Source organism: Ictalurus furcatus, chromosome 1, assembly GCF_023375685.1.
Source record: "Ictalurus furcatus strain D&B chromosome 1, Billie_1.0, whole genome shotgun sequence".
Taxonomy (NCBI): domain Eukaryota; kingdom Metazoa; phylum Chordata; class Actinopteri; order Siluriformes; family Ictaluridae; genus Ictalurus; species Ictalurus furcatus.
Genome location: NC_071255.1, coordinates 9,236,106 through 9,262,689, shown reverse-complemented (window position 1 = coordinate 9,262,689; position 26,584 = coordinate 9,236,106). Strand labels below are relative to the sequence as shown.

Sequence of the window (26,584 nt, the reverse complement as noted above, 5' to 3'; positions counted from 1 at the left end):
TGTCGTGGCCTGGGCGCAAGCCAGTCCGGAACCAGGCTCCGTGCCAGCCTTCCCTCCCTCGCTCTGCCCGTCCCTCCATCTCGACTTCCAAAACCTCAAGCTAATGAGAGCTCTGCGTGCCTTAAACACAGCCTCGCATCCTCTGCCTTAACCCTCGTGATCTGCTCAAAATGACTCATTTTTATATCTTTACTATAAGGCACTTTTTTCCCCTCCAACATAAAGATTTATGTGCTTTGCTTAACTTTTCTAAATGTGAATATTAAACAAAACTAAAAGGATTAGTCTCAGTCACATTCCCTTCATCTCTTATTTCCATTCAGAAAATTTGAAGTTTTGCATATCTCCATAAATATTATTTATGTAAGCGCTAAGGGTTGGAAATATGACAAAAAAAAAAAAAATAAAAAAAATACACCACATCACAATATTTAAAAATACATTTCTACGCTATATACGAGATATATAGGTTTGGTAACCAACTGCCAGCAAAATAGGGTTGCATTTAAAACATAATCAGTTTATTTTCAAATTGGTTCGATTATATTTTTATTTCACGTCTACAAAAATGACTTGGCGCCGAAAATATTTCAAATATTTGAAATATGCATAACAGTAGATTTTTTTTTTTTTTTTTTACACCAAATCAGCTGCTTCCAGAAACTGCCATTGCTCCTTTTTAAATAACAATAAATAAGTAAACAAATACGCGATACTCTCAATATCTCACAAAAGTGTAGTATCATAACTTATGATGTCGACATGAGATCAGTCAGGGTGAGAAGGTGTTGTTACTGTTACCACTATGACGCTGATTATTTTCCAATATAACAGCATGTCCAAAAGGGTTTTATTCCTCTTATACCGCAGCGATTTACCACAAATTATTATTTTTTATTCATTAAAGTCAGTCATACTTTTTTTTTTTAATGATTTATAATTGTATAATGTTGTAGAATGTCCATGACACAAATTAGTCCCTATTACACACCCAATCAGCCTGGCTTTTTTTTTTCTTTCGGAATTAAATAAGACGGGGGAAAAAAGCGAAAAAGACAGCTTGTCCTCTGTCTGGAAGACTTTCCTGTAGGGGAAAACCCCACTGACTTACAAAGCGCTGACGCTGGCGGCTCCTTCCATAAATGTTAAATAACGTCTCCTTATAGAAAACTTCACTATATCAACAATTATATGGGTTTTTTTTTTAATAACAAAATAACAGCACATTTATAAAATCTGATTATTATTAGTTTTAGACATCTGCCATACAAGTCCCTGTGAATGTGCTGTTACTATAGAAACAATAACATGAATATAACCCTGTATAAACCTGTGATTTGTCTTGCAGCTGGCACAACTGTCAGAGCTGCTGTTATGGAAAACGAATCAGCCCATTCGGACCGATCGATCAAGAATTCAACAGCGCTGTGGTCTAAACTGCTTGTAACAGGCACGAATCTAAGACATTATATATTTTCAAAGTGAGGTTTCGTTTATGACAGCACTAAAATAAAAAGAAAGGGCTGAGGTTATATTGCACAGAACGTGAGGGTTAGACGAGACATCTTCGTTTGACTACGGTATGAACAAGAGTGAAGGCAAACGCCTCAAGTAAAGAATAGAAAATTGGAAATTTAGCTGAAGTGATGGCGATAGCCTGGTGAAAGTGTGCCATGTCGTGCCAAGCCCTGCTCTTGGTCTGGATGCCCAGTCGGAGTAAGTGGGTTAGGGCGGGTACTGAAAATGGCGCCTGCTAAAAAATAAGCGCTACCGATAAATCTGAGCTGCTCTGGGCATCCATCATCGCTAAAGTGGGTCACGCTTTGGACGGGCTAGAAACAAACTGGCTTTCTTCGTGTCAGTCTGCCTTTAAATTCTCTTCGCCATTGGCTCTCCGCTTCTGCTCTCTGACAGTCACGTCATCTCATTCTTACATTATTTTTTCCCCTCGAGTGTGGGTATCTCCCCAACCTTGTTCCGAAGCTTGAGCGTGTGTATAGGTTCGCATACAGTAGGTCTGTAGATGTTTGCAGCCAGTAGTAATAGTGTGTGTGTGTGTGTGTGTGTGTGTGTGTGTGTGTGTGTGTGTGCACGAACACTAGAAGACATTTCACAGTTCTGTTCAGTCTCTTTAATTTGCTTTCCATCTTCCACTCTTTCATTTTGTGCTGTTCATCACGTCTTAACAGCGTCTCTTCACTCCCCTCCATCAGTCGCCCTCTTCATCAACAACCCGACTCACTTCCTTTTCCTGTCAAACGCGTCTCCCGCTCGCTCTCCATCGCTTCTCCGTCTTCCCTCTCTCTCTTACTCATCTGTTTCCCCAACACTCATCCATTCCATGCTCAGCATTTATTTAAACTCGTTCACGGTCAGTGCATTGTAATCTTTGGGGATAAAAGTGCCTTTTACACACTCTCTCTTTCCATCTCATGCCTTCATTTCCCTCGTCTTCTCTCCCTGCACTCCATCTGTCTCTGTCCAAATGCTTCCAATTCAGGCTGTCTGATTGGGTTTCGGCGTCCAGCCGCTGCACCTCAGAACAAGCTCGGGTCACAAAGGGCCCGGCATCACAAGAGCTCAGTGCCCGCGGTGCACAAAACAGCAGCAACCATGCTCTACAGTGCGCTACGCTCACACAAGCACACAAGCGCGCGCACGCACACACACACACACACACACACACATATTACAAAAGCTGAAAATTGCCTGATACAAAGCACCAACTGCAGACTGCCTCCTAACAAAGGGAGAAGAAAAGAACATAATTAAAAACTAATTGCAGATCTGACGGAGATTAAACCACCCTTAATTCAGAAAGCCTAAAGTGAAATAACAGAAGCATCAAAAGAACGATGGCGTATAAATAAGTCTTACTTATACTATGCATTACAGTACTGCATTACAGAGAGACAATTACATACAGCTCGAATATGATGCCAAGTAAATATAAACTCCATTTTAACACCGAGCCAATAAAAATGATGTCATGCAGGACAAGCAAATATTGTCCCTGCTTGCTGGTTTGTAACTAATGACCAAGCACAGAACGGGGCTCTAATGTACGGACAAACAAGAGCTGTGATAAAAATCATACAACTTAATCAAAACCGATACTGCTCAGGGTGTTACTGCTTTACAAAGCCTTTTGTTAATTTATATTTTTAAAAAACAGGCTGATAAGCACTGCTTCCTCTAAGCTGCACACGTGCACAGTAGCACAGTTCTGATGACACTCCCATGCAGAAAAAATAAAATCCATGAAAGGCAACACAAAAATTGTGTTGCAGTGCAGTGCAGACTGGACAAGCCGCAAGTACACTTGATTTTCATAACAGCATTGTCTTCTTTTCTTTTCTTTTTTTTTTGAAAGCCAAAACAGGAAAGCGCCTCAAAACAAAGACAGTCCCAAGGCCACCCAGATTCAGTCCCACTGAAGCACTGCCAGGCTCTGGGTTACTGATCAGAAGGTCGGGGGTTCAAGCCGCAGCACTGCCAAGCTACCACTGTTGGGCCCTTGAGCAAGGCCCTTAACCCTCTCTGCTCCAGGGGCGCTGTATCATGGCTGACCCTGCGCTCTGACCCCAACTTCCTGGCATGAGGGGTATGCGACGAAAAGTGATGTGTGACCAATAAAGATTCATTATCTCATTATCATTATTATCTCAACCTAACTTCATTAGCTGTGAGATTAGCAAGCCATGTAATTTCTTCAACACTTTATAGAATTATAACAACTAATTTCCAATGTTTGTGATTTTTCGACTGTTTAAATATTTCCCTTTTCACCACCCCATAACAAGACTCAAGACTAATCGTTAGACTTTTGAAACTTTCATGATGACCTCAACAGGAGTTCCCATCTCTACTATGTGAATTAATCTGACGGTTGCAAGCCATACATATTCAATGAGCATTCAAGGTACTGTCACAAAAAAAAAAAAAAAAAACAACATTTTACATACTAAATACTTTTATTTCAATGACACCATTGGTGTGCTTGCGTACTATTTAGCAGGATTTGCAACGCGTCTCAGAGGACGTAATTATCTGCTGCTGTGTTGTGAGTGAAATCGCTCCTAACAAAACTATATCTGTGTTCGTTCAGCACAGCGTCGATGGCTCCAGCTATCTGGCTAAGGTTAGCTACAGCCTTGTTGAAGTGGAGAAACGTTTATGATCCGTGAGTGCGCTGCTTGCACAGGCCTGTGGTGAGAGATTACAAGCTCTCCACGGGTCTCCGTCTCTCTGAGGGGAACAGGGGAGAGCTAGTTAAAAAACAAGGCCTTGTGCAGGGGAAGGGAGAAAACCGTTAGGATGCCTGCAGCTCTTTGTTAAGCCGAACCAAAATTGGCGGCGCCTGGATTTCTTTCAGGCATGTCGACGTATCCGAGTTGGCATATGATGTGCGCTTGCGAAAAAAAAAAAACAAACAAAAAAACAACCTCCTGCTCTGACAAATTCCAGCTCTGACTAGGAGTTACTATTACAATATTTTCTCACAGCAGTTCTCACAGGAACAGAACCTTAGTGTTTCTTTTTTCCTCCCCTGACTCAATACTGATGTTTTTCATAATGAGTCATTTCATACACAATGGCTAATGTGAATTCTTCTGAATTTTGGCAGACTCCCATTGCAAATTTACAAATACACCATATGGCCAAAAGTTTGTGGGCACCTGACCATATGTGCTTGTTGAACATCCCATTCCAGACATAGTCCTCCCTTTTGCTTTACATTCTTTACACATCATTTATCCAAAGCGACTTACAAATACAAGATTATAAGATTTTTAATCGAGTTCTAGAGGACCAAAGTCCACTGAGTAGAGGTGTATGAAGACCCAGTGTAAGTGTAGATTTATATTAAAAAAAAAAAACAAACAAACAAAAAACACACATTTGAAGAGGAGACCAGGGGACAAGTTAGGGGTTAGTTACATGTTCACGGGAGAGGTGGGTCTTTAGCAGTTTTTTGAAGATCGTGATAGATTCTGAGGTCCAGATTGTGGATGGAAGTTCATTCCACCACTGAGGGACAGTCAGTTTGAAGGTTCTGGAAAGGGACCTCATGCTTCGCTGAGTTGGCACTACCAGGCATCAGTTGTTAACTCTTCTCCAGGAGAGTGCCGTTCCAGACAAGGTCTTGTACGTGAGCATCAAGGTGTTGAATTTGATGCGGCTGGCTACAGGAAGCCAGTGGGGGGAGATGAAGAGGGGTGTGACACGAGTCTTTTTGGGCTGGTTGAAGGCAAGGTGTGCTGGGGCATTCTGAATCATCTGAAGGGGTTTGATGGAGATGGCTGGGAGGCCTGAGAGTAGTGCATTGCAGTAGTCCAGTTCTGAGATAAGAGCCTGGACTAGTAGCTGTGTCGCCTGATCAGTGAGATCGGGTCTGATTTTCTTGATGAACCTACAGGACCGTGCAGTTGTTGAAATGTGGTCTGTGAAGTTCAAGTGGTCATCAAAAGTCACCCCAAGGTTTCTGGCTGTCCTGGTTGGTTTGAGAGTGGTTGAGCCTAGCTGTACGGTGAGGCTGTGGTAGAATGTGGGGCAGGCAGGATTGGCGAGAAGTTTTTACCAAGTTGAGCATCCAGTCCGAGATGTCACACAGGCAGGCAGAGATGTGTACCAAGATGGATGGCTCTTTACTGTTATAGTAAGCGCCACTCTTCTGGTAAGGCTATCCATTAGATTTTTTAGTGTGGTTGTGGGAATTTGCTCGGTCAGCCACAAGAGCATTAGTGAGGTCCGGCACTGATCTCAGGTGAGGAGGCCTGGTGCACAGTCAGGGTTCCAATTCAATCCAAAAGGTGTTCAGTGGGGTTCAGGTCAGGGCTCTGTGCAATCCACTCGAGTTCTTCCACTCCAACTTTGGCAAACCATGTCTTCATGGACCTCGCTTTGTGCATGGGGCATTGTCATGCTGGAACAGGTTTGGGTTTGACCTGTAGTTCCAGTGAAGGGAAATTGTAATGCTTCAGCGTTCAGCATACAAAAGACATTCGATACAACTACGTGCTTCCGACTTTTGTGGTAACAGTTTGGGGAAGACCCACATATTGGCGTGATGGTCACGGGCCTTATAGTGTCTATAACCTTTTATCCAAGCCGCATTGTGTAAGTTCTTTAAGTACTTAGACATCGTTTTACATAAGTCAGCAGTAGTAGGTTTAAGAAGTACAGCACACAGCTCAATAAAAATAAAACACAGTGCATGCAGGTGTGAAAAGAAAGCACTAACAACAAGGACAATATATAGTGGGTAATTATGTACAAGATTAAAATGCACTCTTGTTCTGTAATGAGCCAGCATGTTATCAAAAGAGCAGCAGTAGAGTTCTATTAAACGGAGCAAGGGATGAGATGCGCCATCACTACACGCACACAGGCAGTATATTCTCCTCGTCCCAGATGGCGGGGAAATGTAGGTATTCCTATATCACTTCAGACAGGTGCCTGTAGGGGTGTGTGTGTGTGTGCGCTAATGCCATGCTGAAGTCGTTAAGCTGAGAAGAAGACCGAAAACGAATGCGGTCTGAGAGCATTGCTGGCCTGTCGCAGCTGACTTGATGCAAATTTTCATCCGCGCTGATTTCCACCCCCCCCCCACACGCATTTCATTTTGGAACGGAAAAATTAAATATTTGTTCAGTTCAATTTCCTCGCATAATAACGCTGCTGATGCGTCCCCTGCGCGAGAGTCCTCAGCAGGAGTGTTCGATTCTACAGGGTCGACGCTTCGACAGGCCAATCTGCTCGACAAAATAGTACCGACGTCAAGTTGGCTTTGCTTCGACGCCATGTTTCCTGCACCTACACACACACACACACACACACAGAATAAATCCGTTTTCACAACCTGAAAATCATGAATCGCCAGTTTATACTACAATAACGATCGATACAACACACCCAAACCTGCACACACACGAAACGCAACTCCTGCACGAGTCATACTGCAAGCACGCGCACGTTCCCCAAACCCTGATCCTTATTAAAACAGACCGATACGTGAGGTATTTTAACTCGCCGCACCGTACCCAACATACCACTCATTCCACACGGTACAATGTCTCCTAAAACAAAATAACACTGTTTCCTTCCTCCCTCCCTCTCCCTCTCTCTCTCTCTCATACATACATACACACACACACACACACACACACACTCCATTACACTCACCATACATTTTAACTCATTAAAATAATTAAGTCATATGGGCCCACTATTGTATAATTATGTAATTACAGGTAAATATAAACACCTGTAACATGCATACACCACCACAACACTACTACTGCACAATACACACACACACACACACACACACACACACACACACACACAGTGGTTTGACATTGAAGACACATCCCAAAAGTCCTCCCTTCAATCTCAGAAAGTGTGTTAGTTTTTTTTTTTCCTCGCCACTCCTCCAACCTGACACTGACAGTAATACACACCGACATCTTTTCCTCCCTTGCTCCCTCACCTCGTCCCCTTTTCCCTAGAGACTTTCCTCTTGCTGTTTAGGGAACCGAAAGCTGTTCGCTCATTCTCTGCCACCTTCCACCCTCTTTCCCTGACTCTACCTAATGCCTTTTCCTTCTTGTCTTCGCCACCATCCATCCAGCACGGGCATAATGTCTTTTCCATCTCAGAAGAGAGAGAGAGAGAGAGAGAGAGAGAGAGAGAGAGAGAGAGAGAGAGAGAGGGAGAGATTGAGAAAGCTATGCTGGGGTTAATGGAGAGAGAAAAATGGAATGATGAATTACAAATTGAAACATGAACCGGCCATGTAAGCACGGAGCGATAAAAATTAATGGCTGCTCTCTGACGTCCAAACTCTGGAAGAACAAAACGGACACTTTCAAAGCCTCGGAGTGAATACGTTTTTTTTTGTTTTTTTTTTTAAAAAAAGGTCACATGACAGGAAAGTTGCACAAGAAAAATACAATGACCCTCCCTTTAGATAAGAGCACTCGGAGATAAGAAGCCGTGCTTTAAATCAGCACACGGCACACAAAAACCCACAAAGCAGAAAAATGCCACTCGGTGACAGAACCGCAAATGATATTATACAGGCATTCACTTCGGGGACAAACACAAACCGGACGACACCACATACATTATAATGCATTGTAGATGCATGCAAGATGGCCCCACGTAATTACGCATAAAGCTGAAATAAACATCGCAGGGATGCGTGTGTCTGTGTGTGTGTGTTTTGTTTTATTCAGCACGGACAACCGCACAGCGCTGTTTCAAAAGCGGCGCAGCCCTGCAATTTTCATTACAGAGCTAGCATCACCATCACTTTCCATCATACCACATCTCTATCTGTATCCCTCTTTCTAGCGTACAATCATCATCTTTATGCTTCAAAGCTTTTCGCGCAATTTAGTCGGAGCCATTTGGCATTCACGGGGTAGCAAGGTAATGGTGCTACATGGCGTGTTGTGTAAAAACAGGTAATAAAAGTATCGTTTACCGGATTACAACCTGCAGCACGATGGATCATTATTTCGGACCGCCCGCAGATTAGCATTTCTAATGCGTGGCCCTACTGTACGGAAAAACGACGCGGTCGGCGAACTTGTGCAACGTGTGACTCGCTGATATGAACGGCTGTTGTTCCAGGAGCTCCATGTATTATTAACCTTTAACCAACGAGCTGCTATCTTAATATGACCCACAGTTTAAAGATTAGCCAGATTAACCTGATACGAATTTTGTTTGTTTGAGTGTTTGAGTGTGCGTTGCCTTGCATTTCACTTTCAAATCATGAGCATCAACAACAACAACAAACAAAAAAAAAAAAAGAAGTAGTACGATTTACATAATATGGAAAGGTCTCACTCGTGTACATATGAATATGGATTCTGAAATCAAATCAAAATTTTGGTTAAAAAAAAAAACAACAACAAAGTGCATAAATCTTCCATATTTATAGCTGAAGCATGCAGACAGTCTCTGTATACTGTTAACATAAGCTCAGACAAATAAATAACGAGAAAGAATAATAACGTGTGTAGCTTGCTCTTGGCTTCTCTTTTTTGCCCTCTCTCGTGCGCACATACAGTGTGTACGTGCACACGCGTCGAAACGATAATGGCAGAGATTGTCATTGTGGTTCGTGAAGTATGGCCTGAGGTGTGCGAGCATGGAGAGCTTTCCTCTCCTAATCTAAAGCAAACAGACCAGCAGAAACAGAAACAGATTTGCAGCCTAAAGAACATTTTTTTTTGCTGAGGATGGTGCCACTTAAAAACCATAAAGATGCCTTTGGACCGCAATTCATATGAACAGTTTTTCTATGATGGCTTAGGACTACAATTGCTAGTATAGCTTTAGGACTGCAACTGCCACAGGCACTCATGTCTCAATCAGTGAACATTGGAGAAGTTCAACAAAACAGACCTCGTGTAAAAACTGTAATGAATTTTCCTGCACGATTTCACCATGTAGTATCAGCGCATTTATAGAAGGGGTTTACTTATTTATAACCCGGTGTCATCCAGATGAGGATGGGTTCCCTTTTGAGTCTGGTTCCGCTTAAGGTTTCTTCCTCATATCGTATTTCTTCGCCAACGTCGCCTCTGGCTTGATCGTTAGGGATAAATTCATACGTTTAAAATCTAGATCCTCGACTGATATGTTTCTGTAAAGCTGCTTTGGGAGAAAGTCCGTTGTTAAAAGCGCTACACGAATAAAAATGGGATTGGATTGAAGAGCAGCGCGTGTTCTGATAGTCGGACCAGGACGGTTCTTTACCAACCGAACAGAGCTGGGAGCCGCACTGCAGGGGAAAGACGTCTGCGCGTTAGTATCGCCAGGGTTAATTTAACACGCGAGCGTTCATTTTTATATCACACGTGCTTGACAGCATTCGTTTTATACTGCACAGGGTTAGACTGCAAAAAAAAAAGAAAAAAAAAAAAAAAAAAAAAAGAGAGAGAGTCAATAAGATTGCCAATTCGCAATTGATCCCCATGACGGGAGACGGTGCAAATGGAATATCTCGGCGGATACCTCTCCGTTACGCTCTAATATCATTTCACATACGCGGTAATACCTTGGCAGCTCTGCGTAATTCGGTTTTCTCCCGAGAGTGCGCGCGTGCTCGGAGTTCGCGCTGGGTTTCTTAGACGAAGGGCGGGGAACCTGGCAGGGTTCGCTTTCGGAACAAAAGAGCAACGACAAAAAAAAACTGCTTCGTTTCAATCGAACAACAAACCCTACTGGGCGCACCTGAGACACACTATTCACTCAGACACGCTGAAACTCTCAGGAAGACCCCTACGGCTCGACAGAACGGCTCCACGCGCCACAGCTCCAATCAACATGCACTTACCACAGCGAGTCTACGCTTCTCTAAGAGTGAACCGAACGAGTCTGGCGTTGGGAAAGGGGTCATAAGACGCTGTAAACATGTAGCAGAGGTGGCCATTTTCTTTCTGAACAACACGCATATGGGCTTGTCGACTACATATCCACACCCTTCATTTGTACAGTAGATGATGCTGGAAAGGGCCTTCCATGTTCGAACGAGTGAGCGTGTTTCGACTAAAAATTGACTTCTTTCCTTCTAATGAACCCTACAGCTAATCCAGCCATTATTCCTCGACGAAACGCATCGCATGACTCTAAAATGAAGGTAATGTATAAATCAGTGATTCATGCAGACTCACTTTAATGCTGTTGCAACAGATCCAGGACTAAATGTCATGAGAACTGAAAATTCTCACACACACACACACACGCAGATGCGATACCGCAAATCTTATTATTTCCTGCTCTACATGCTCACTCAATCAAAACAGAAGTCGATTCGCCTGCACACACACATAATATATTTTTTATATATTTTATATATTATATATATATATATATATATATATATATATATACATACATACATACATACACACAGTATGCAGAAAAAGGCTTAATTTGGTCTCACAGGTCTCACACGTTGATCCGATCCCTGACTGCCATACCAACACAGACACATTCACACACACAGGGCATCCGAAGGGTAGCAAAATTGCATGATATTGACTCGACCCTGCTGAGAGAAGCGCTACTGGTCAATATGGAGGTGGGAGATAATGGTGCATCGCAGCAGATAACATCGGCATGGAGAATGGCTATCGATATTAGTCAAATATCCAGGAAACCTGCTTTCTTTGCCGTGCCCGTCCAGAAGCGGCGTAGCCGACAAGCCCTAATCACCCACATCTCATACATATATAAAACGATGACCTTAAACAGATGCATTTAAACCCCTTCTGAGGTTGTCGGGGAAAATTTCAAGGTGAGACTCTGCATGAGCCTGAGCTGACTTTATCATCATCTTTTTTTTTTTTTTTCCCCCCTTTCCGTCTACGGTAATAAATGTAGCATATATCTCCAGGCTGTTATGTCTTGGAAGTGGAAATGTAGCTCGGGTGCAGTTTGTAGTAGGCTAATACGTCTGGGGGAGTGCGGTTAAGGGCAAGCGGCCTGAAAAATTGCTCTGCACTATTCCGAACTTCTCCAATCCCTAGTGACTCGGGCGTCCTTTAGAGGGAAGAGTGATAGATGAAACGTTTGCGGGGAGAGAATTTCGCAAAACACGCTTTAAAACAAGCTCACGATTAGAACCAGAGCAAGCTTCGTCGTTACGAAAAAGCCTACGCGTCGGATTACGTCGCCATCACAACAGTAGGCCTGGAAGATCAATAAACATGCGAGAGAGGAGATGCTGCATGCTTTATCTCAATTAAGACCGAGCAAGACATGCAGTTAGGCAGCGCACGCTGAAATATATTGGTCTGCAGGTTCAGACTATAAAAGATGCCATCTGTAAGCAATAGAGAAGCAAAGATTCTGCTCTTCATGAGCAGAATCAAAAAGCGCAAGAAGTCTCCAGAAGGGGGTAAAAACAGGAAGGTAATTATTTAGAAGTAGGTCTCGTGATTGCAGCTCGCAGGTTCTAGTAACTGGCGGTTTAATGAAAGGAGGAGGCACGCAAGAGACTTTCACAGCGTTGGCCTTCGGAAATTCGCCGCAATCACAAGAGAAATTGCAGTTGGTGTGCGGAAAACTAATTCGAGCGTGTACGTGTGCATCGCAGTCCCGCCCCCTATGTTACCAGCGGAGCAAAACACACTGCATTGTCCGTGTATGTGTGTGTGAGAGACAAACACACAGAGAGACAAGGACACGCTTTTGTGCACGCATTAAGACAACAGAATCAATTAGGCATAAACACAATTGGACCTCACATGAGGAATTAGCGCATGAGAAATTTCAAAAACCTAGCAGGACTATCGTTATTCAACCTCGCAGGCAAAAAAACAGCAACTGATTTCAAGGAGGCGGGGTTAAACAAAGAACAAGACACTGCCAAAGAGAGCGCGAGAGAGAGAGAGAAGCTCCTGGTGTTTCGTAACAAGAACTATGTCCATGCTTGCTCCATAAGTGAGTCACAGACAGAAAATACTCAGCCCTCCATAGAGAAGGATGGTACATCAATCTATGCAGCCTGTGTGTCAAGTTCCACATGAAGTTACGCACTACTACTTAAGAAAAGTGAGGAAAGAGATTGGAAAGCTGAGAAAGAACTACACGTTCTAAAGTTTTTGCTACCTAACAGACCGTCTCAAACCTTTCCGATACTAATATCGGCCGCGAGTGTTGCATTCCTCCTCCGGGTCCCTCGGAGTCAAGTGAGACTACGGGGTGAAAACGACAAAGGATAAAGCAGACGTTTTTCTGCGGATGGTACGAGCTGTGCGAGTGTAGTCGGAGAAGACGGATGGTTCTAGAAACCATTTCCAGGCCGCCATGATGCAAGCGGGCAGGCGAAAAACATGGCGCCCGGACGCCCCGATTTCTAGCTTTCTCGCTTTCTTAATGATATACAATCAGATACAAAACAGCAGCCTTTTTCAGCTGGAGGTGTGGCTTCCACTAGGAAAATCGCTGCTCTGAATGCCAGAAAACAATCCAGCCCTAAAAGCATCACACTGTCAAAACTGTTACAGACATACTCACGATTTGACCGTTCGTTAAAGGGAAAAATATATGTCTGTACGCTTTATCGGGAAAAAGAAGCGTTTTAGTTTTCCACTGCCATATTACAGGCACACGCCTGGCCACGTGGCTTTTTACGGCATGCGGACAAGAAGGAATGTACCAAAAAAAGAAGAAGAAGAAGAAAAAAAGCTCTTTCCTCCAACGTTACATCTCTGGCTGAATGAAATCATGACACACTCACATCTTTATAAGCACAAGCATATACCAACTACTTCCTTTATATCAGCTAGCAGTTAGTAATGAAGATGTACATGTACAGTAAATCATTATCGTATGTATAGTAATCATGTTTATTATTCCTGCAATAATAATAATGATAATAATAATAATAATAATGGGAGTATACAGAAGACAAGTGTGATGATATAACGTGAAAAACGAGGAGTTATATGATTACAGGTCGTGTCAGTGAAAACTGTCATTTCCAGACGCAACGTGTGAAATCTACGGTAATCTTTGTAAACAGGTTTTTCTCTATAGAAAAGTGTAGACTTGTTATGCTTTCTTGTTACCAGCGTTCTGTTACTACACATATTATATTTAAGCTTCTTGCAGCTGCATGTCGCGTGGGTTCTCATGAAACGCTCCAAACATCACCTTTTGTGATCACACATTTGTCTCATTCAACTGCACAAACATCAGGCTCATTATTTACAAATGTACTTAAATATTATTCAAATTTAAATGTGTGCAAGAATATTTTGGTCAGTTTCTTGGAAGCACAGAGCGAACATTCCTTTTACAGAAAACATGACGTTATTTACACAGCTACTGTTTTTTTTCTGAGATTTTGAGGTTTGGATTAAATACATTAAATTGAAGTGACCAGTCGAACCGGATAATATTATTATTATTATTATTATTAAGAGAAGAAGAAGAACTGAAAAAATATATAGAATAACGTTGATAATAATTGTAATTTACGACACTACGATAACATTAAAAATAAATAAACCTCTTACCTAAGCTTTCCAAACTCTCTAGACAAATATGTGAATATCAAAGCCCTTTTTTTTTATTATTTTTTTTTTTAACTGTGTGGTTAGACTATGATAAGTATCGGAAACCATAATACTGTGTTATACTGTACTCATGTATGTATGTGTGTGTGTAATATATAAGTGGTTTTTTTGTTTGTTTGTTTGTTTGTTTTCCCCTCGCCTCTGCAACACTGTAGAGCTCTGGCTTTCTTTTCTACAGGCCAGTTGACTGCAAATGATCCAGCTGCAGTCTGTGTTTCCTGTGCTCTGAATTACGCAAATCAAAACACTTTACAGCAGAAGGAAGAGACGGTGAACCAGGCAAGGAGCAAAGCGAAATGGTAGAAGATATACGATCTAAAGAGCTGATAAAAAATAAATAATAATAATAATAATAATAATAATAATAATTCAGCAGCCGTTCTCTCAACCAGGCTCCTGGGTCTTGCCTGGTTGAGTATTAGGATCTGTCTGTTTGTTTGTTCCCCAACCCAATCCAATCATATATTTGCCTTTATAATTTATTTTTCTGTTTTATAGGGGTTTTTTTCCCCCCCATAGTGCATGCTCATTTTCCGAAACAAAAGCACTACGGATTATACAGCAATCCGAATGCATAAGCGGTTTAATAAATCTGCTGTGCCAACATTTGTGTTTTATGACTTTTTATAATACAGGCCTTATATATTATTTAGGATTTTGCCATCTCGATATATTGGTTCTTCTCATGTGTTATTAATAATGCTGTTGTTTTATTTAGTACATTAATTAGTCCAGGGCATAACTTTAATATCAGTAATACAAAAAAACAAAAACAAAAAAAAAAAAACACACACACAAACACTTGCCAGCAATTTGCACTTAGATTTATGGTTAAATTTAAAGTTCTTGTCAAGGATAAGGTAGCGTGCACATCTCTGCTCTACGATTCTGAGCAAAGACTCCTGTGTGTACGTGGGAGTCTGAGTGCAGCGGGTACTTGTCCATGCCTTCCTGAGTTGGGTGGAGCCCACGTCGTCCTTTGGGCCTTTTTACAAACTGAACAGCCAATCAGGGCTCACGTAACACTTGGACCCTCAATAAACTACTGGAAAGCCAGAAAGAACATCACATTCCCAAGAACACGCACACTATATTTATGTGATTTCTGTGTCTCTACACGCCTCGAAACAACAACGCCTGTAGATCTGTGATCGTCAAATTTCAATCAGCATTCACTCCCAGCCCTAATCCAACACACCCACTCCAGACGAACCTGATCTGATCTGCTCGAATCTCTACAATCAGCTCGAGGAACAGGGTTGATGATGATGATGATGATGATGATGATGATGAAGTGCTGTAAAGCCACTTGACGTGTCTAAGTCAAGGAAGTTCTGTCAATTCAGTCGCATGTTTAGCTTCAACGTGACCGAACTTCATCCGAGTTCATCCTCAGGCCGGGCTTCGCTTCGAGTCCGTTCTAAAACACTCAGAACTCACAAGGGTCGGACGAGAGTCCATGGAAAAGTGGAGGAAACACAAAAAGACAAGTCGTGCTGCCTTTTAAACACAGTAGACTCTAAATCTGACTCCGATTCATGCATCTGAACGAGAGCACTGACAGTACAGTCCATCTTATTATTTATTTATTTCTATACACACACACACACACACACACACACACACACACCTTATCTAAATAAAATGAGAGGCCCAGTGAGATGTGAGATGTTACCTGGTGTTGGTAGAGTTCCAGTAGACCATGTGTCGTTTTGCTACTGCACTTGAGTGCACATGCATGAGGAGAATCAATAATGTGAACGTGTGTGAAGGTCCTGAGGAAAACTGAAGAAAACTCATTATCTGCATCCAGGTCCCCCAAAAAAAATGTTAAAAAAATAATTAATAAAAACAAATAAATAAAATTCACTCTCTCATGAGATTTGGAGTTTTAGTAGTCAGTGAGGTGAATGAACTGAGTCAGAAATGCACTAAAGTCCTTCAGAACCTTCTAGACTTCTGGAAGAAGAGCTCAGGAATAAAGCTCAGGAATAAAGCTCAGGAATAAATCTCAGGAATAAATCTCAGGAATAAATCTCAGGAATATATCCGTACAGGTTGGTTGTTGTTGTTGTTGTTGTTGTTGTTGTTTTTCTTTTACCGAACCCAGCATTTACTAGAAGAAATATGTGTTCAGTGGTGGTTTAAGTTCTCAGAGTTCAGCAAACGAAAACGTAAACAGGGCACCTCGACGTTTTCAATGGTAAAATCTTCTCCCTCATACAACTCGCACGGATTTCCACAAGCCCCAGGCGTTTCCGTGTGCTGGCATATTTTCACTTGTCTTCAGATGAAACTCCAAGTTCAGTATATATTCATATGTAAAAGGGTACTCCTAGTCGCACATACCGAGAGCAAAAACAAGCAGTTAGCGTTTTTTGTTTTTTTTTTAAACAAAAAACAAAAAACTAAACTAAACCCGAACTGTTGAGAGGTGACAGAGATTTGACGCGTCTCCAGTCCGCTGATTAACTTCAGAAGAAACTGAGCACGAGAGGTAAAGGGCAGAGGGAGGGGCCACGTAAAACTTTGGACCAATCGCGGAAAGGCAGAGGCGGAGCTACGGCTTGGAGGTGAGTCGTGTGCTGGTCTAGTTAGTAGTTATGTGAGTAGTTAGATGAGTCATTGCAAGGTCATATTCATCAGTTATCAGGATTTTCTCCTCATCACCACCACCTGTTGTGAATTATGAATAGTTATAGTTATAGAATTTTGTCCCAAAAGTCTCCATGCTTAGGGGGAATTGGGAATGAACCCTTTTTTAAAGCAAAATGTCTTTCAAAATTTTTCATACTCAGTATATATATATATATAGAGAGAGAGAGAGAGAGAGAGAGAGAGAGAGAGATAGATAGATAGATAGATAGATAGAGGCGGGGTTCGATATATAGATAGGTCCGGGGTTCGATTTCCGCTGGGGCCATGTGTGTGCGGAGTTTGCATGTTCTCCCCGTGCTGCTGGCGTTTCCTCCGGGTACTCCGGTTTCCTCCCCCAGTCCAAAGACATACAGGGTAGGCTGAGTGGCATGTCTAAAGTGTCCGTAATGTATGAATGGGTGTGTGAGTGTGTATGTGATTGTGCCCTGCGATGGACTGGCACCCTGTCCAGAGTGTACCCCGATACTCCCTGGGATAGGCTCCAGGTTCCCCCGCGACCCTGAAGAAGGAGTAAACTGTAGAAGATGGATGGATATATATAGATAGATAGATAGATATCTAGATAGATTTTAGCAACAACTTGAGTGAAATGTTGAATGGTACAATCTTAGAAATATTTATTTCCAAATTTATTAATCTTTGGTACTTATTTGTTATAATGACAGTGTGGCCTTGGGCTGGCATGGACTCCATAAATTTGTGTAAAACTTGACAATCTATACCATATAGCCAAAAGTTTGTAGACACCGGACCATCACACTCATATGTGCTTTTCGAACATGTCATTCCAGATTTATCCACAGATGCAAGTTAAGGATTTACTATGCAAAGCAGAAGCCATACATCAACACTGTCCAGAAGCGCCGCTGACTTCTCTGGGCTCGGTCTCATCTGAGATGGACAGTAGCACAGTGGAATCGTGTTTTGTGGTCCGACGAGTCAACATTTCAAATAGTTTTTGGATAAAACAGCCGTCGTGTTCTCCGGGCCAAAGAGGAAAAGGACCATCCAAGTTGTTATCAGCGTCAGGTCCAAAAGCCAGAGTCTGTCATGGTATAGGGGTGTGTCAGTGAGCATGGCATGGGTAACTCGCACATCTGTGAGGGCACCGTTAATGCAGAAAGATATGTGCAGATTTTAGAGCAACATATACTGCCATCCAGAGCAGGACGACGCCAAACCACATTCTGCCCGGATTACAAGCGCATGGTTGCGTAAGCAGAGAGTGCGGGTGCTAGCATGGCCTGCCTGCAGTCTTGAGAATGTGTGGCGCATTATGAAGCACAAAATAAGGCAACGAAGGCCCCTTAGAGTTGTACAGTTGGAGAAATGCATAATGGATGAATGGGGGAAAATTCTGCTTGCTAAACTTAACCAACTGGTGTCTTCACTGCCCAAATGCTTAATAAGTGTTATTAAAAGAAAAGGTGATGTTACACAGTGGTAAACAGTCAACTGTCCCAACTTTTTTGGAGTGTCTTGCAGTCATCAGATTTGAAATGAGTGCATATTTTAAAAAATAAATGAAATTCACGAAGTTTTTGTTTGTTTTATTTGCATTTTCCAAACTGTCCCAACTTTTTCGGAATTGGGGTTGTATTCAATACTATGTATACATATATACATGTATACATGCGTACAGTATGTGAACATTTTAAAAACCTTTGGTATGCTAGTAGGCTACATAGTAATTAAACGCTGCATCAATGACCAGTGCTCACACTTCATTCTTTCAGTGCTTATTGATTTATGACTGACCGTTCCGGTATTTTTGTTTGGATTTCATCCAAGGTAATAATCCAATCAAAAGGCAAATCATATAAAGCTTCCCAATCTGGTTTGTGTCCCACCTTCAGTACGGTCACATAAACCACCAAAACTACTTTCCTGTAGCTTTTATATCCACAAACTTTTCAACATGCTTGGTTGCTTTCATTGTCCTAAACAAAGGATAAACTCATGTCATGTGAGAGCAAGTCTTATTGGAGCTATTCATAAACTGTGTGTGTGTGTGTGTGTGTGTGTGTGTGTGTGTGTGTGTTTTCTATTCAATCAATTCACCTTATTTTAAATCCTTAAACAGTGGCTTCTACCATTTGAACAATTATTATGACCATTTGTATCAGTGTATTTTTTTTTTTCTTTTGAAACAAGGGACTCGTTTTGTTTTGAACGGAGGTAGGAAGAAGGTCATTTCCTCCTGCCTTCCTCTCAATAAGTTCCATTACATTTTGACGGCAATTTGATGCTTTGGAATGCAGAATCTAGCGCTAATCTTAGTCTACTGTAATCTGCCTCACTGTACTATTCAGAATACCTGACCCTATGTCTGTATGAGTCCTGACCTGATTACAATGCACCTAGCCATAATCCTTAGGAAAAAGCAAGAGAGATGGTTGCAGTTTCTCTGTGTTTAGTGAAATAAAAACAAGACCTTTATTCTCCTTAATTTCATAAACCATTAATACAGCGAGTGTGCTCGAACCTAACTTGTTAGATCTAATATCTCTCTCTGAATGTCCTACTTGAGCTCCCTGGTGAGTAGAACCAGCTTCCCAGTTGGTGCCATGGGTCTCACTCCCTCTGTTACGATATAATATCATAGGAAGTTAGGTACCTTTCTATTGCAAGAAGCTAAATTGGGCTTTATCATACCCAGTGGGTAAAGCTTGCAAGTTGGCTTCCACTCTAATTTGGGAGGCCCTAAAAAGCTTTAAAAAGCTTCTACTGTTCTATACTCTCAGAAAAAGGCCAGACAATTAAAGGTTCCAAAAAAAGAATTTGTACTTTCAGTCCTTTGTGGTAAGGAAACAATCTGTTATCGGGTTCTACGTAGAGCTTTAAAGGGTCTGCCCAGAGGGACAGCTGAAGAACCCTTAGGGGGTTCTAAATTTCTAAATTTTCTAAGCGTGTAGCTTCATTACTCCCATCGTTCTTGCTGAGTTTGGCCAGCCAGAAAGAAGAGAAGTCAGCAAGAAGCCTATTAGGGGAAAGCTGTTCCAGTTCCCATGACAATGCAGAGTCAGGTCTTGAGCAGTATGGTTATCATTGTGCCTCTCGCTGCTAACTTTGAATGGCAACAATGGGAGTCAAGAGAAGATGACTCATAATGAGTTGGCATGTGGGAGGTCTCCATGGCAGTCGATGTGCCCAGTGTGAGGGAAGCCATCTCAGAGGCAGCCAGCTTTTCTCTTTGCAGCTGGAATAATACCAATGACAATCTTTGTCATGTCCCCTTAGGGTCTTTGCTACCTGTGTTCCCAGCTTCCAGCTACATCCACATCAGTCCAATTCAAGTTGAATGAATCTGCGCTTCATGGGAGAGTAGTCTCACACCATTCCCATCTCTCCTCTTTCCTGGTCTCTCTTTGTGCTTCTGGAATTCCTGTCTCAACTCCTGCTGTCTTAGTGACTCCAGTCACTCTGGCATCGACAGCTTTAGTTCCTCTGGCCACAGCCTCTGTGGTTCCTCCAGCCGCCACATATGTGGTTCCTCAGGCTTTGCAGTAACACTGGCGTTCTGCTAAAATTAGGCTATTGTCCTGCCAGCTTCCAGTGAGGATCTATATATTGAGCCTGTCCCTTTCACCTTGTTGAGACATTGCTGACCCTGACTGTCAGGCTCTGGGCATACCAGTGGCTGTGCCATCTGGTGTCCTGGAGTGTGTCTTCAAATTACTTCAAGCCTTGTGTCTTGGAGAGTAGTGCCGAGTTGCTGCCAGTGCCAACAGGGCAGCTGGAAGTTCCAGAAAGTATTGCTCTATTGAAGTTTAGGAAGAGGGTGATTGCTGAAGTTGTAGAAAATTGCCGTACTAGAACCTATGAAGTCAGCCTATGTGGCTCAGGGCCCAAAGACGGACCTTTCACCACAGCTTGGTACGAACAGTTGCTCAAGACAATGTATAATTCCTTTTATTTTCTCCTTATTGTCTTTGTCCTTTCTGCCTTTCCATACACCCCCAATAGCAAGGCTACTGAAGCCTTCTGCTGCTTCTTGCTGCCATTCGTGCTCTACAGGCATCCATCACTCTCCCCACTACTCCAGCCTCCATCAAAGATCCTCTGATCTTTGGTGTTTAAGTCGCTCTTTCTTCAATTGCTCACATCCCCAGCTCAAGTGTGTGCCCATGTGCCTCCACTGGGAGGTTATTGATGAACTGCAGCCCCTATGATTACTTTACAGAGGCTCCATCCCAGAATTTCCTCTGCACTTGACTGGCTCATACTAGCACTAAATTTGTTGTACCTTGTATTATTAAGTATCGGCCACAGCTGTTCCTTGTTCCAGGACCAACAACTGAACAAATCAAAAATATTCCTTAATTGTGTGGGTTTATTGTTATGTTTTGCTGGTGAAATATGTTTTAGCCATATTTCCAGTCTGCAGTTGTGATTACTTTGACAGTCAGTTTTATTGGTGTGCCTGTCTGCATAGATGCTATGGAGGAACATAGTATGGACTTGGAAGCTTCACATTATTGCAGTATTCATAGGATTTTACACTAAACCTAATTATTATTAAATTAAAGTTTTTTCCCCCTTTCCTTTTCCCAAGTAATTGGTTCTTAGTCATTAAACTAATTCAATTCACACCTGCTTTAGTTTCCCTATAATGCAAAACAGTGTTTTGTTCTAAAGAATCCAATATGTTTTAAAATGATAATTTTCTTTATTTAATGACAGTAATGTATGCAAACTTAATTCTTATTCTTAAAATGTCAGCCCCCAGAATAACACAAAACGTTCCAAAATTTCTGCCATTATAATATCTCTCGCTAAATCATCAATCATCTCTGACAATAGCAGTTTATTTGTTTGTTATTACCATATTTAGCTGAATTTGCATATTGCATGTTTTAATTTTGGTATCTTTTGTGTATTCTGCTTAGGCCTAACTGTTTTCCTCAACATCGAATGCATGTATATTTATCTTTTTCATCAGAATAGAAAGACCCCTATCTCTCTAGCTTTCTTTGATTCTTTCTCTGTCTCGGTCATTCTAAACATCCCTCTGCCGTCAAACTAAACCTTTCATCTTTACCTTAAGAAATGTTTAGAAGGTTTTATTAGGTTGTCCAAACGATTCTTAGGTTTCCCCCTCACTGATTTCACCACATGGTCATGTTAGCATGCTTTTTTTTCTCCCTCCTCTAATTATTATTAAACTACCTGTGTACAAGCCTCATAGCATGAAGCTTTTGAACACAGTTTGAAGCCGTTATAAATTCTTTACTGAAAGCCTTGACAGTGGGAAAGGAATAATTATATATGTTTTCAAAGATCAAATGTGAATTCTTGGGAATATTTCACAGTTCAAGCCACATAAATTGACACATAGACTAGCTGTTATGAAAACAACTACAATATCTATGGTACATTAGAAGAGAATAACAAGAACTGCATTGTTTGCGCAATAGTAATGAGAATATGTCAGAATGAGACTCGGAATAAATGGCTTATCCATTAATCTGCTCTCAAAATGCATTCTAGCTGTATTTTGGCAGATTGTGGTTGGAATATATGTTTAGTAACTGGATCACACACACACAAGGATGATGGAGCAGTCCAAAAACAGCTAGCGGTTAAAGATGAAGTAATATTTATGGGGTTATTCCTAAATGGTCATTACTACCCTGTATGTCATTACAAGCCCACGTTGAGAACGCATATAACCTCCTACATGAACTCTGACCAAAATCTTCCTAAAACAAGAAACAGCTGTCTGTCGTAATGCTGATTTCAAATGACTTTATAGATGATATGATAGCCAGTGCCTGAAATCCGTTATTATGATGCCGTATCTCATTATAATGGTTTGTTTTTAGAAATATCCTCTACTGTTTTGAACGCAGGTGGTATGCTTTATCATGCCATGGATAGTTATTATGTTGTACGTGGAGTGATGTTCTCTATGAAGAAACATGCTTTTTATTTAGTCTCTAGACAGAGTCTATTATATTACATAATGGTCTATGATTTTCTCTATTTCACATATCTTTTCTTTCTTCCTCGACTTTGGAGTATTTCTTCAGTGGCTGACGGAAGGAATCCAACTTGCATTTTGAATAGGCCTCTCAGCATGCGTATGTATGAGTTCTCAAAGAAGACAAATGCATGACTGAACGTGGTGTATGAATGGATATATGGGAGTGTATGGCTATAAATCATACACGTAATATCTCTAATGTGTGAATAAGCTTTATTATGAGAGGAAGAGAAATACCGAGGGTATGTGTGCGAGAGAGAGAGAGAGAGAGAGAGAGAGAGAGAGAGAGCATGCGAATGAACAAACAGGTGAGGGAAAGACAGAATTAATTTGCCTTGTTGTCATCGTGGAGTTCCCATGAGAGCACACGTTCAGACAGTAATCACCGTGACCACCGTGCGCAACAGCAGCTGGTGGTCCCTCGTTATCATCTGTATGCTAAATTGCCAGCAGTAAATAATGTCAGGTGGCTAGCTTGGCCAATAGCGCCGATGCCATCACTCTCACGAAAACGCTGAGAGTAGCCTTGATAAATCCTGCGGTTCCTCCACGTCCTTTTCCTGCAAAAAAATGTACAACAAAAAAAAAAAACAAAGCTTAATTCCCCTTATGGATCATTAATATGACATGATTACATTCTGGAGAATTTGTCTCTAGAGATTTTGTCCCTCTGGAGAATTTTGCTCATCTCCTAGTACCTAAGCGCAGCCACATGTTCCCTTGAAACGCAAAGCATAATTATCCTAAAGGTCTCGCCCGCAGAGGTTTAAATAGGCCACCTACGTTTTTGTTTAATTAACCCTCAGGTTCCGTTCAGTACTTCGCCATGGCTGCTTCATTTCTCTAGGACATCTGTTTTGAAATAAAAGGTAGGATATATCCTGGAAATGTTTCTGATAGCAGCTGTGTATCGCAGGTGTGATTGTGTATAAGAGATCGAGGGAATGGGGCCGCGAACCCGACAGTGAAAATGACTTTTATGTTTCATGTTTACAACGAAAAGTCTTCTTTTTTAGCACTTTAATTTTTCTTTAAAATCTGGACGGCAAAATGACCTGAACACAATCTCTGTAGTAATAATAATAATAATAATAATAATAATAATAATAATAATAATACACAGTGACTTAGTGGTTAATACATTTGCATTTGCCTTGCACCTTCGATTCCTGTCTCTGCCCTGTGTACACAGAGTTTGCATGTTCTCCCTGTGCTTCGGGCGTTTCCTCCAGGTGCTCCGGTTTCCTCCTCCAGCGTAAAGACATACGTTGTAGGCTGATTGGCATTTCTAAATTGTCTGTAGTGTGTGAATGTGTGCGTGATTGTGCCCTGCAATGGGTTGGCCCCCCATCCAGGGTGTCCCCCACCTTGTGCCCCGTGTCCCCTGGGACAGGCTCCATGCTCCCCTGCGACCCTGTTTAGGATAAGCAATACAGAAAATGGATGGATGAATAATAATAATAATAATAATAATAATAATAATAATAATAATGTGTCCCATTTAGATAGTGCCTTTATAACATCTACATTAACATTTAAGGACACTGTGCATTTTTTTAAAGTAATAGAATAAATATATAGATGTGATGAGTCATGAGAAATTATTTATCATTAATTATTCATATTGAAAAATGTTTCCATTTTATTTTATTTTATTTTATTTTTTTTTAAATAGGTCATAAAGGATAATAAAGGAACATAACGGTGATACTGTAGTCCAACCTGAAAGGACATTTGTGGCTAAACCTTTTCATTCATGTCAGCTTGTTTACCCCTGTTACACACTAGTGCTCTTCAGAGTGTACCGGTCGATGGCATATCTGCAGCTTCTGTGTTTTTATTTCTTTTTTTTATTGGACTGGGTAGCAGTCTGTGCAGCTGGGTGCTTGTGTGGAGGTCATATCTGCAAGCGTAGGGGAGTTCTGATTTATATAAATGAAGAGCTGGGTGCAGGCGGTCTCAACGGTGCCGGGCTAATTAAGAATCGGGGCTAAACGGGGAACAGTCACCTTGTGCTCCTTCAGGATTCACTCCTGAGTAGACTTCCTCACTCTGTGCTCAGGTGCAGCTCCAACTTGGATCCCCCGTTAAACTTTGCTCTTTTTCAATAAAGTTTTATTGATCTCTTAGAGGAGAAACTGACAGACAGCCGAAGTGAGTGATGCAGCAGCCTGGGCTTGGTGCTCCCATAAATGACAACTGTGACTTACTGCTGCCACTCTCTCTCTCTCTCTCTCTCGTTCACTCCATAAATTCTTCAGCCCTATCAGTGTCACTTATGTCCCTCTTTCCCCCCTCATTTCTCAGTCGTTCCTCTCTCTCCATCCCTGTTATATGGTGGAAACTGGGGGGCAGTTAATCCTGTTATCTCTACATGCGCAGACTGGCAGCAACAAACACACACAAACACACTGTACACACTCTCTCCAAAGCCTTAATACTGTAATCAACTGGCTTGTACACACCAGCCCCTGCACTGCAATTAACTTGCCTCTTGACTGGCCTTAATACACACACACACACACACACACACACATACCTGCACACAAACACACACACACATACACACACACACACACACACACACACACACATGCACGTTCAGTTTAATCAATTTGCCAGTGCAGATACAAGACTGACAGCGAGAGTGTATCAAGAGTGTGTGAATATCGAAATGTCAAGCAGTTGAGTGCTATTGTGTGAGTGGGAATGTGTGATGCGCAGAGGAAAATGCCCCCTGCTTGACAGGTTTTGGCTCTTAATATTCAAATTGTGAGACAGACAGGACAAATGGACATATGGGATAGGAGAGATGAGACAATCAAAATTGAAAAAATGTTGATTTGATTGTACACGGCATAAACACACACACACACACACACACACACACACACACACACACACATGTACGATAAACCTAATCCAATAGTAAATTACATATTGAAACTGACCTACATGCCAGTCACTCTTTCCTTACATGCAATCATACTCTGTTTACATACAGTATGCCAGTGGTTTTCAAAGTGGGGGCCGCGGCCCCCTTGGGGGCCTCCAGGGGGCGCCCGGGGGGCCTCAACAGTTTGGTGTGCCCATCCCTCCCACTAGTATGTTTTCTCCTTCTCACTCTCAGACAACCACACACACACACACACACACACACACACACACAATCAATTCCTAATGTAATGTAAAGATGTAAGACGTTATTATTATTAATTATTAATAAAAAATGGGGATATATTCAGAAGTCTGTATTTTTAATGTGTTTTAAAGACATCTTGCAAAAGGGGAGCCTCGGTCAAATGTTAATGCCATTTGGGGGGCCTTGCCCTGGAAAAGTTTGGGAACCCCTGCAGTATGCCAATGGAAAAAAAAAAAAAAAAAGGAAATAGGATTTCAGTTGCACTGTTCATAGCAATAATTCGAAATATTTCCATACTACATATGCTATTAGACACATTCTTTCATTTTAGCGTACAGAAAAAAAATAAGCATGGCTTTTTTTTATATATATATACTTTAGCTGTGGGTGCTATCATTCATGCTGTCTAGCTGAATTCAGTCACATGTTACATATCACTATAAGAAACCTTCCAGCTTCAGACGATCATCTTAACACCGTCATTGGTTTCAGCTTCCTCTGACATATTCCATGCAGCACAAACACACTCTACATTTCCGGAAGAAAGAAAGAAGCCTAATCCGTAGCTGTCTTTGATTTTGCCTACATCTTAATGCTTTCCCCCATCCCGCTCTTTCTTGCTCTCCCTTTCTCTCTCTATGTGTAGTAATTACAGTGGTGGGCTCAAGCAGAGTCAGTAAATGCTTCTCTTTT

General features: G+C 41.7%; 1 protein-coding gene across 4 annotated transcripts in view; it reads right to left on the bottom strand.

The window, feature by feature from the left end:
• Positions 1–16,751, bottom strand: part of si:dkey-246i14.3 (ephrin A4) — a 45,571-nt gene extending 28,820 nt beyond the window's left edge. For all 4 annotated transcript variants that reach the window (XM_053623672.1, XM_053623680.1, XM_053623687.1 and 1 more), the window contains exon 1: positions 15,781–16,751. In XM_053623672.1, coding sequence (XP_053479647.1) covers positions 15,781–15,914 — 134 coding nt within the window. In that variant the 5' untranslated portion in view covers positions 15,915–16,751. The remainder of the gene's footprint in view (positions 1–15,780) is intronic.
• Positions 16,752–26,584: the final 9,833 nt, after the last annotated feature.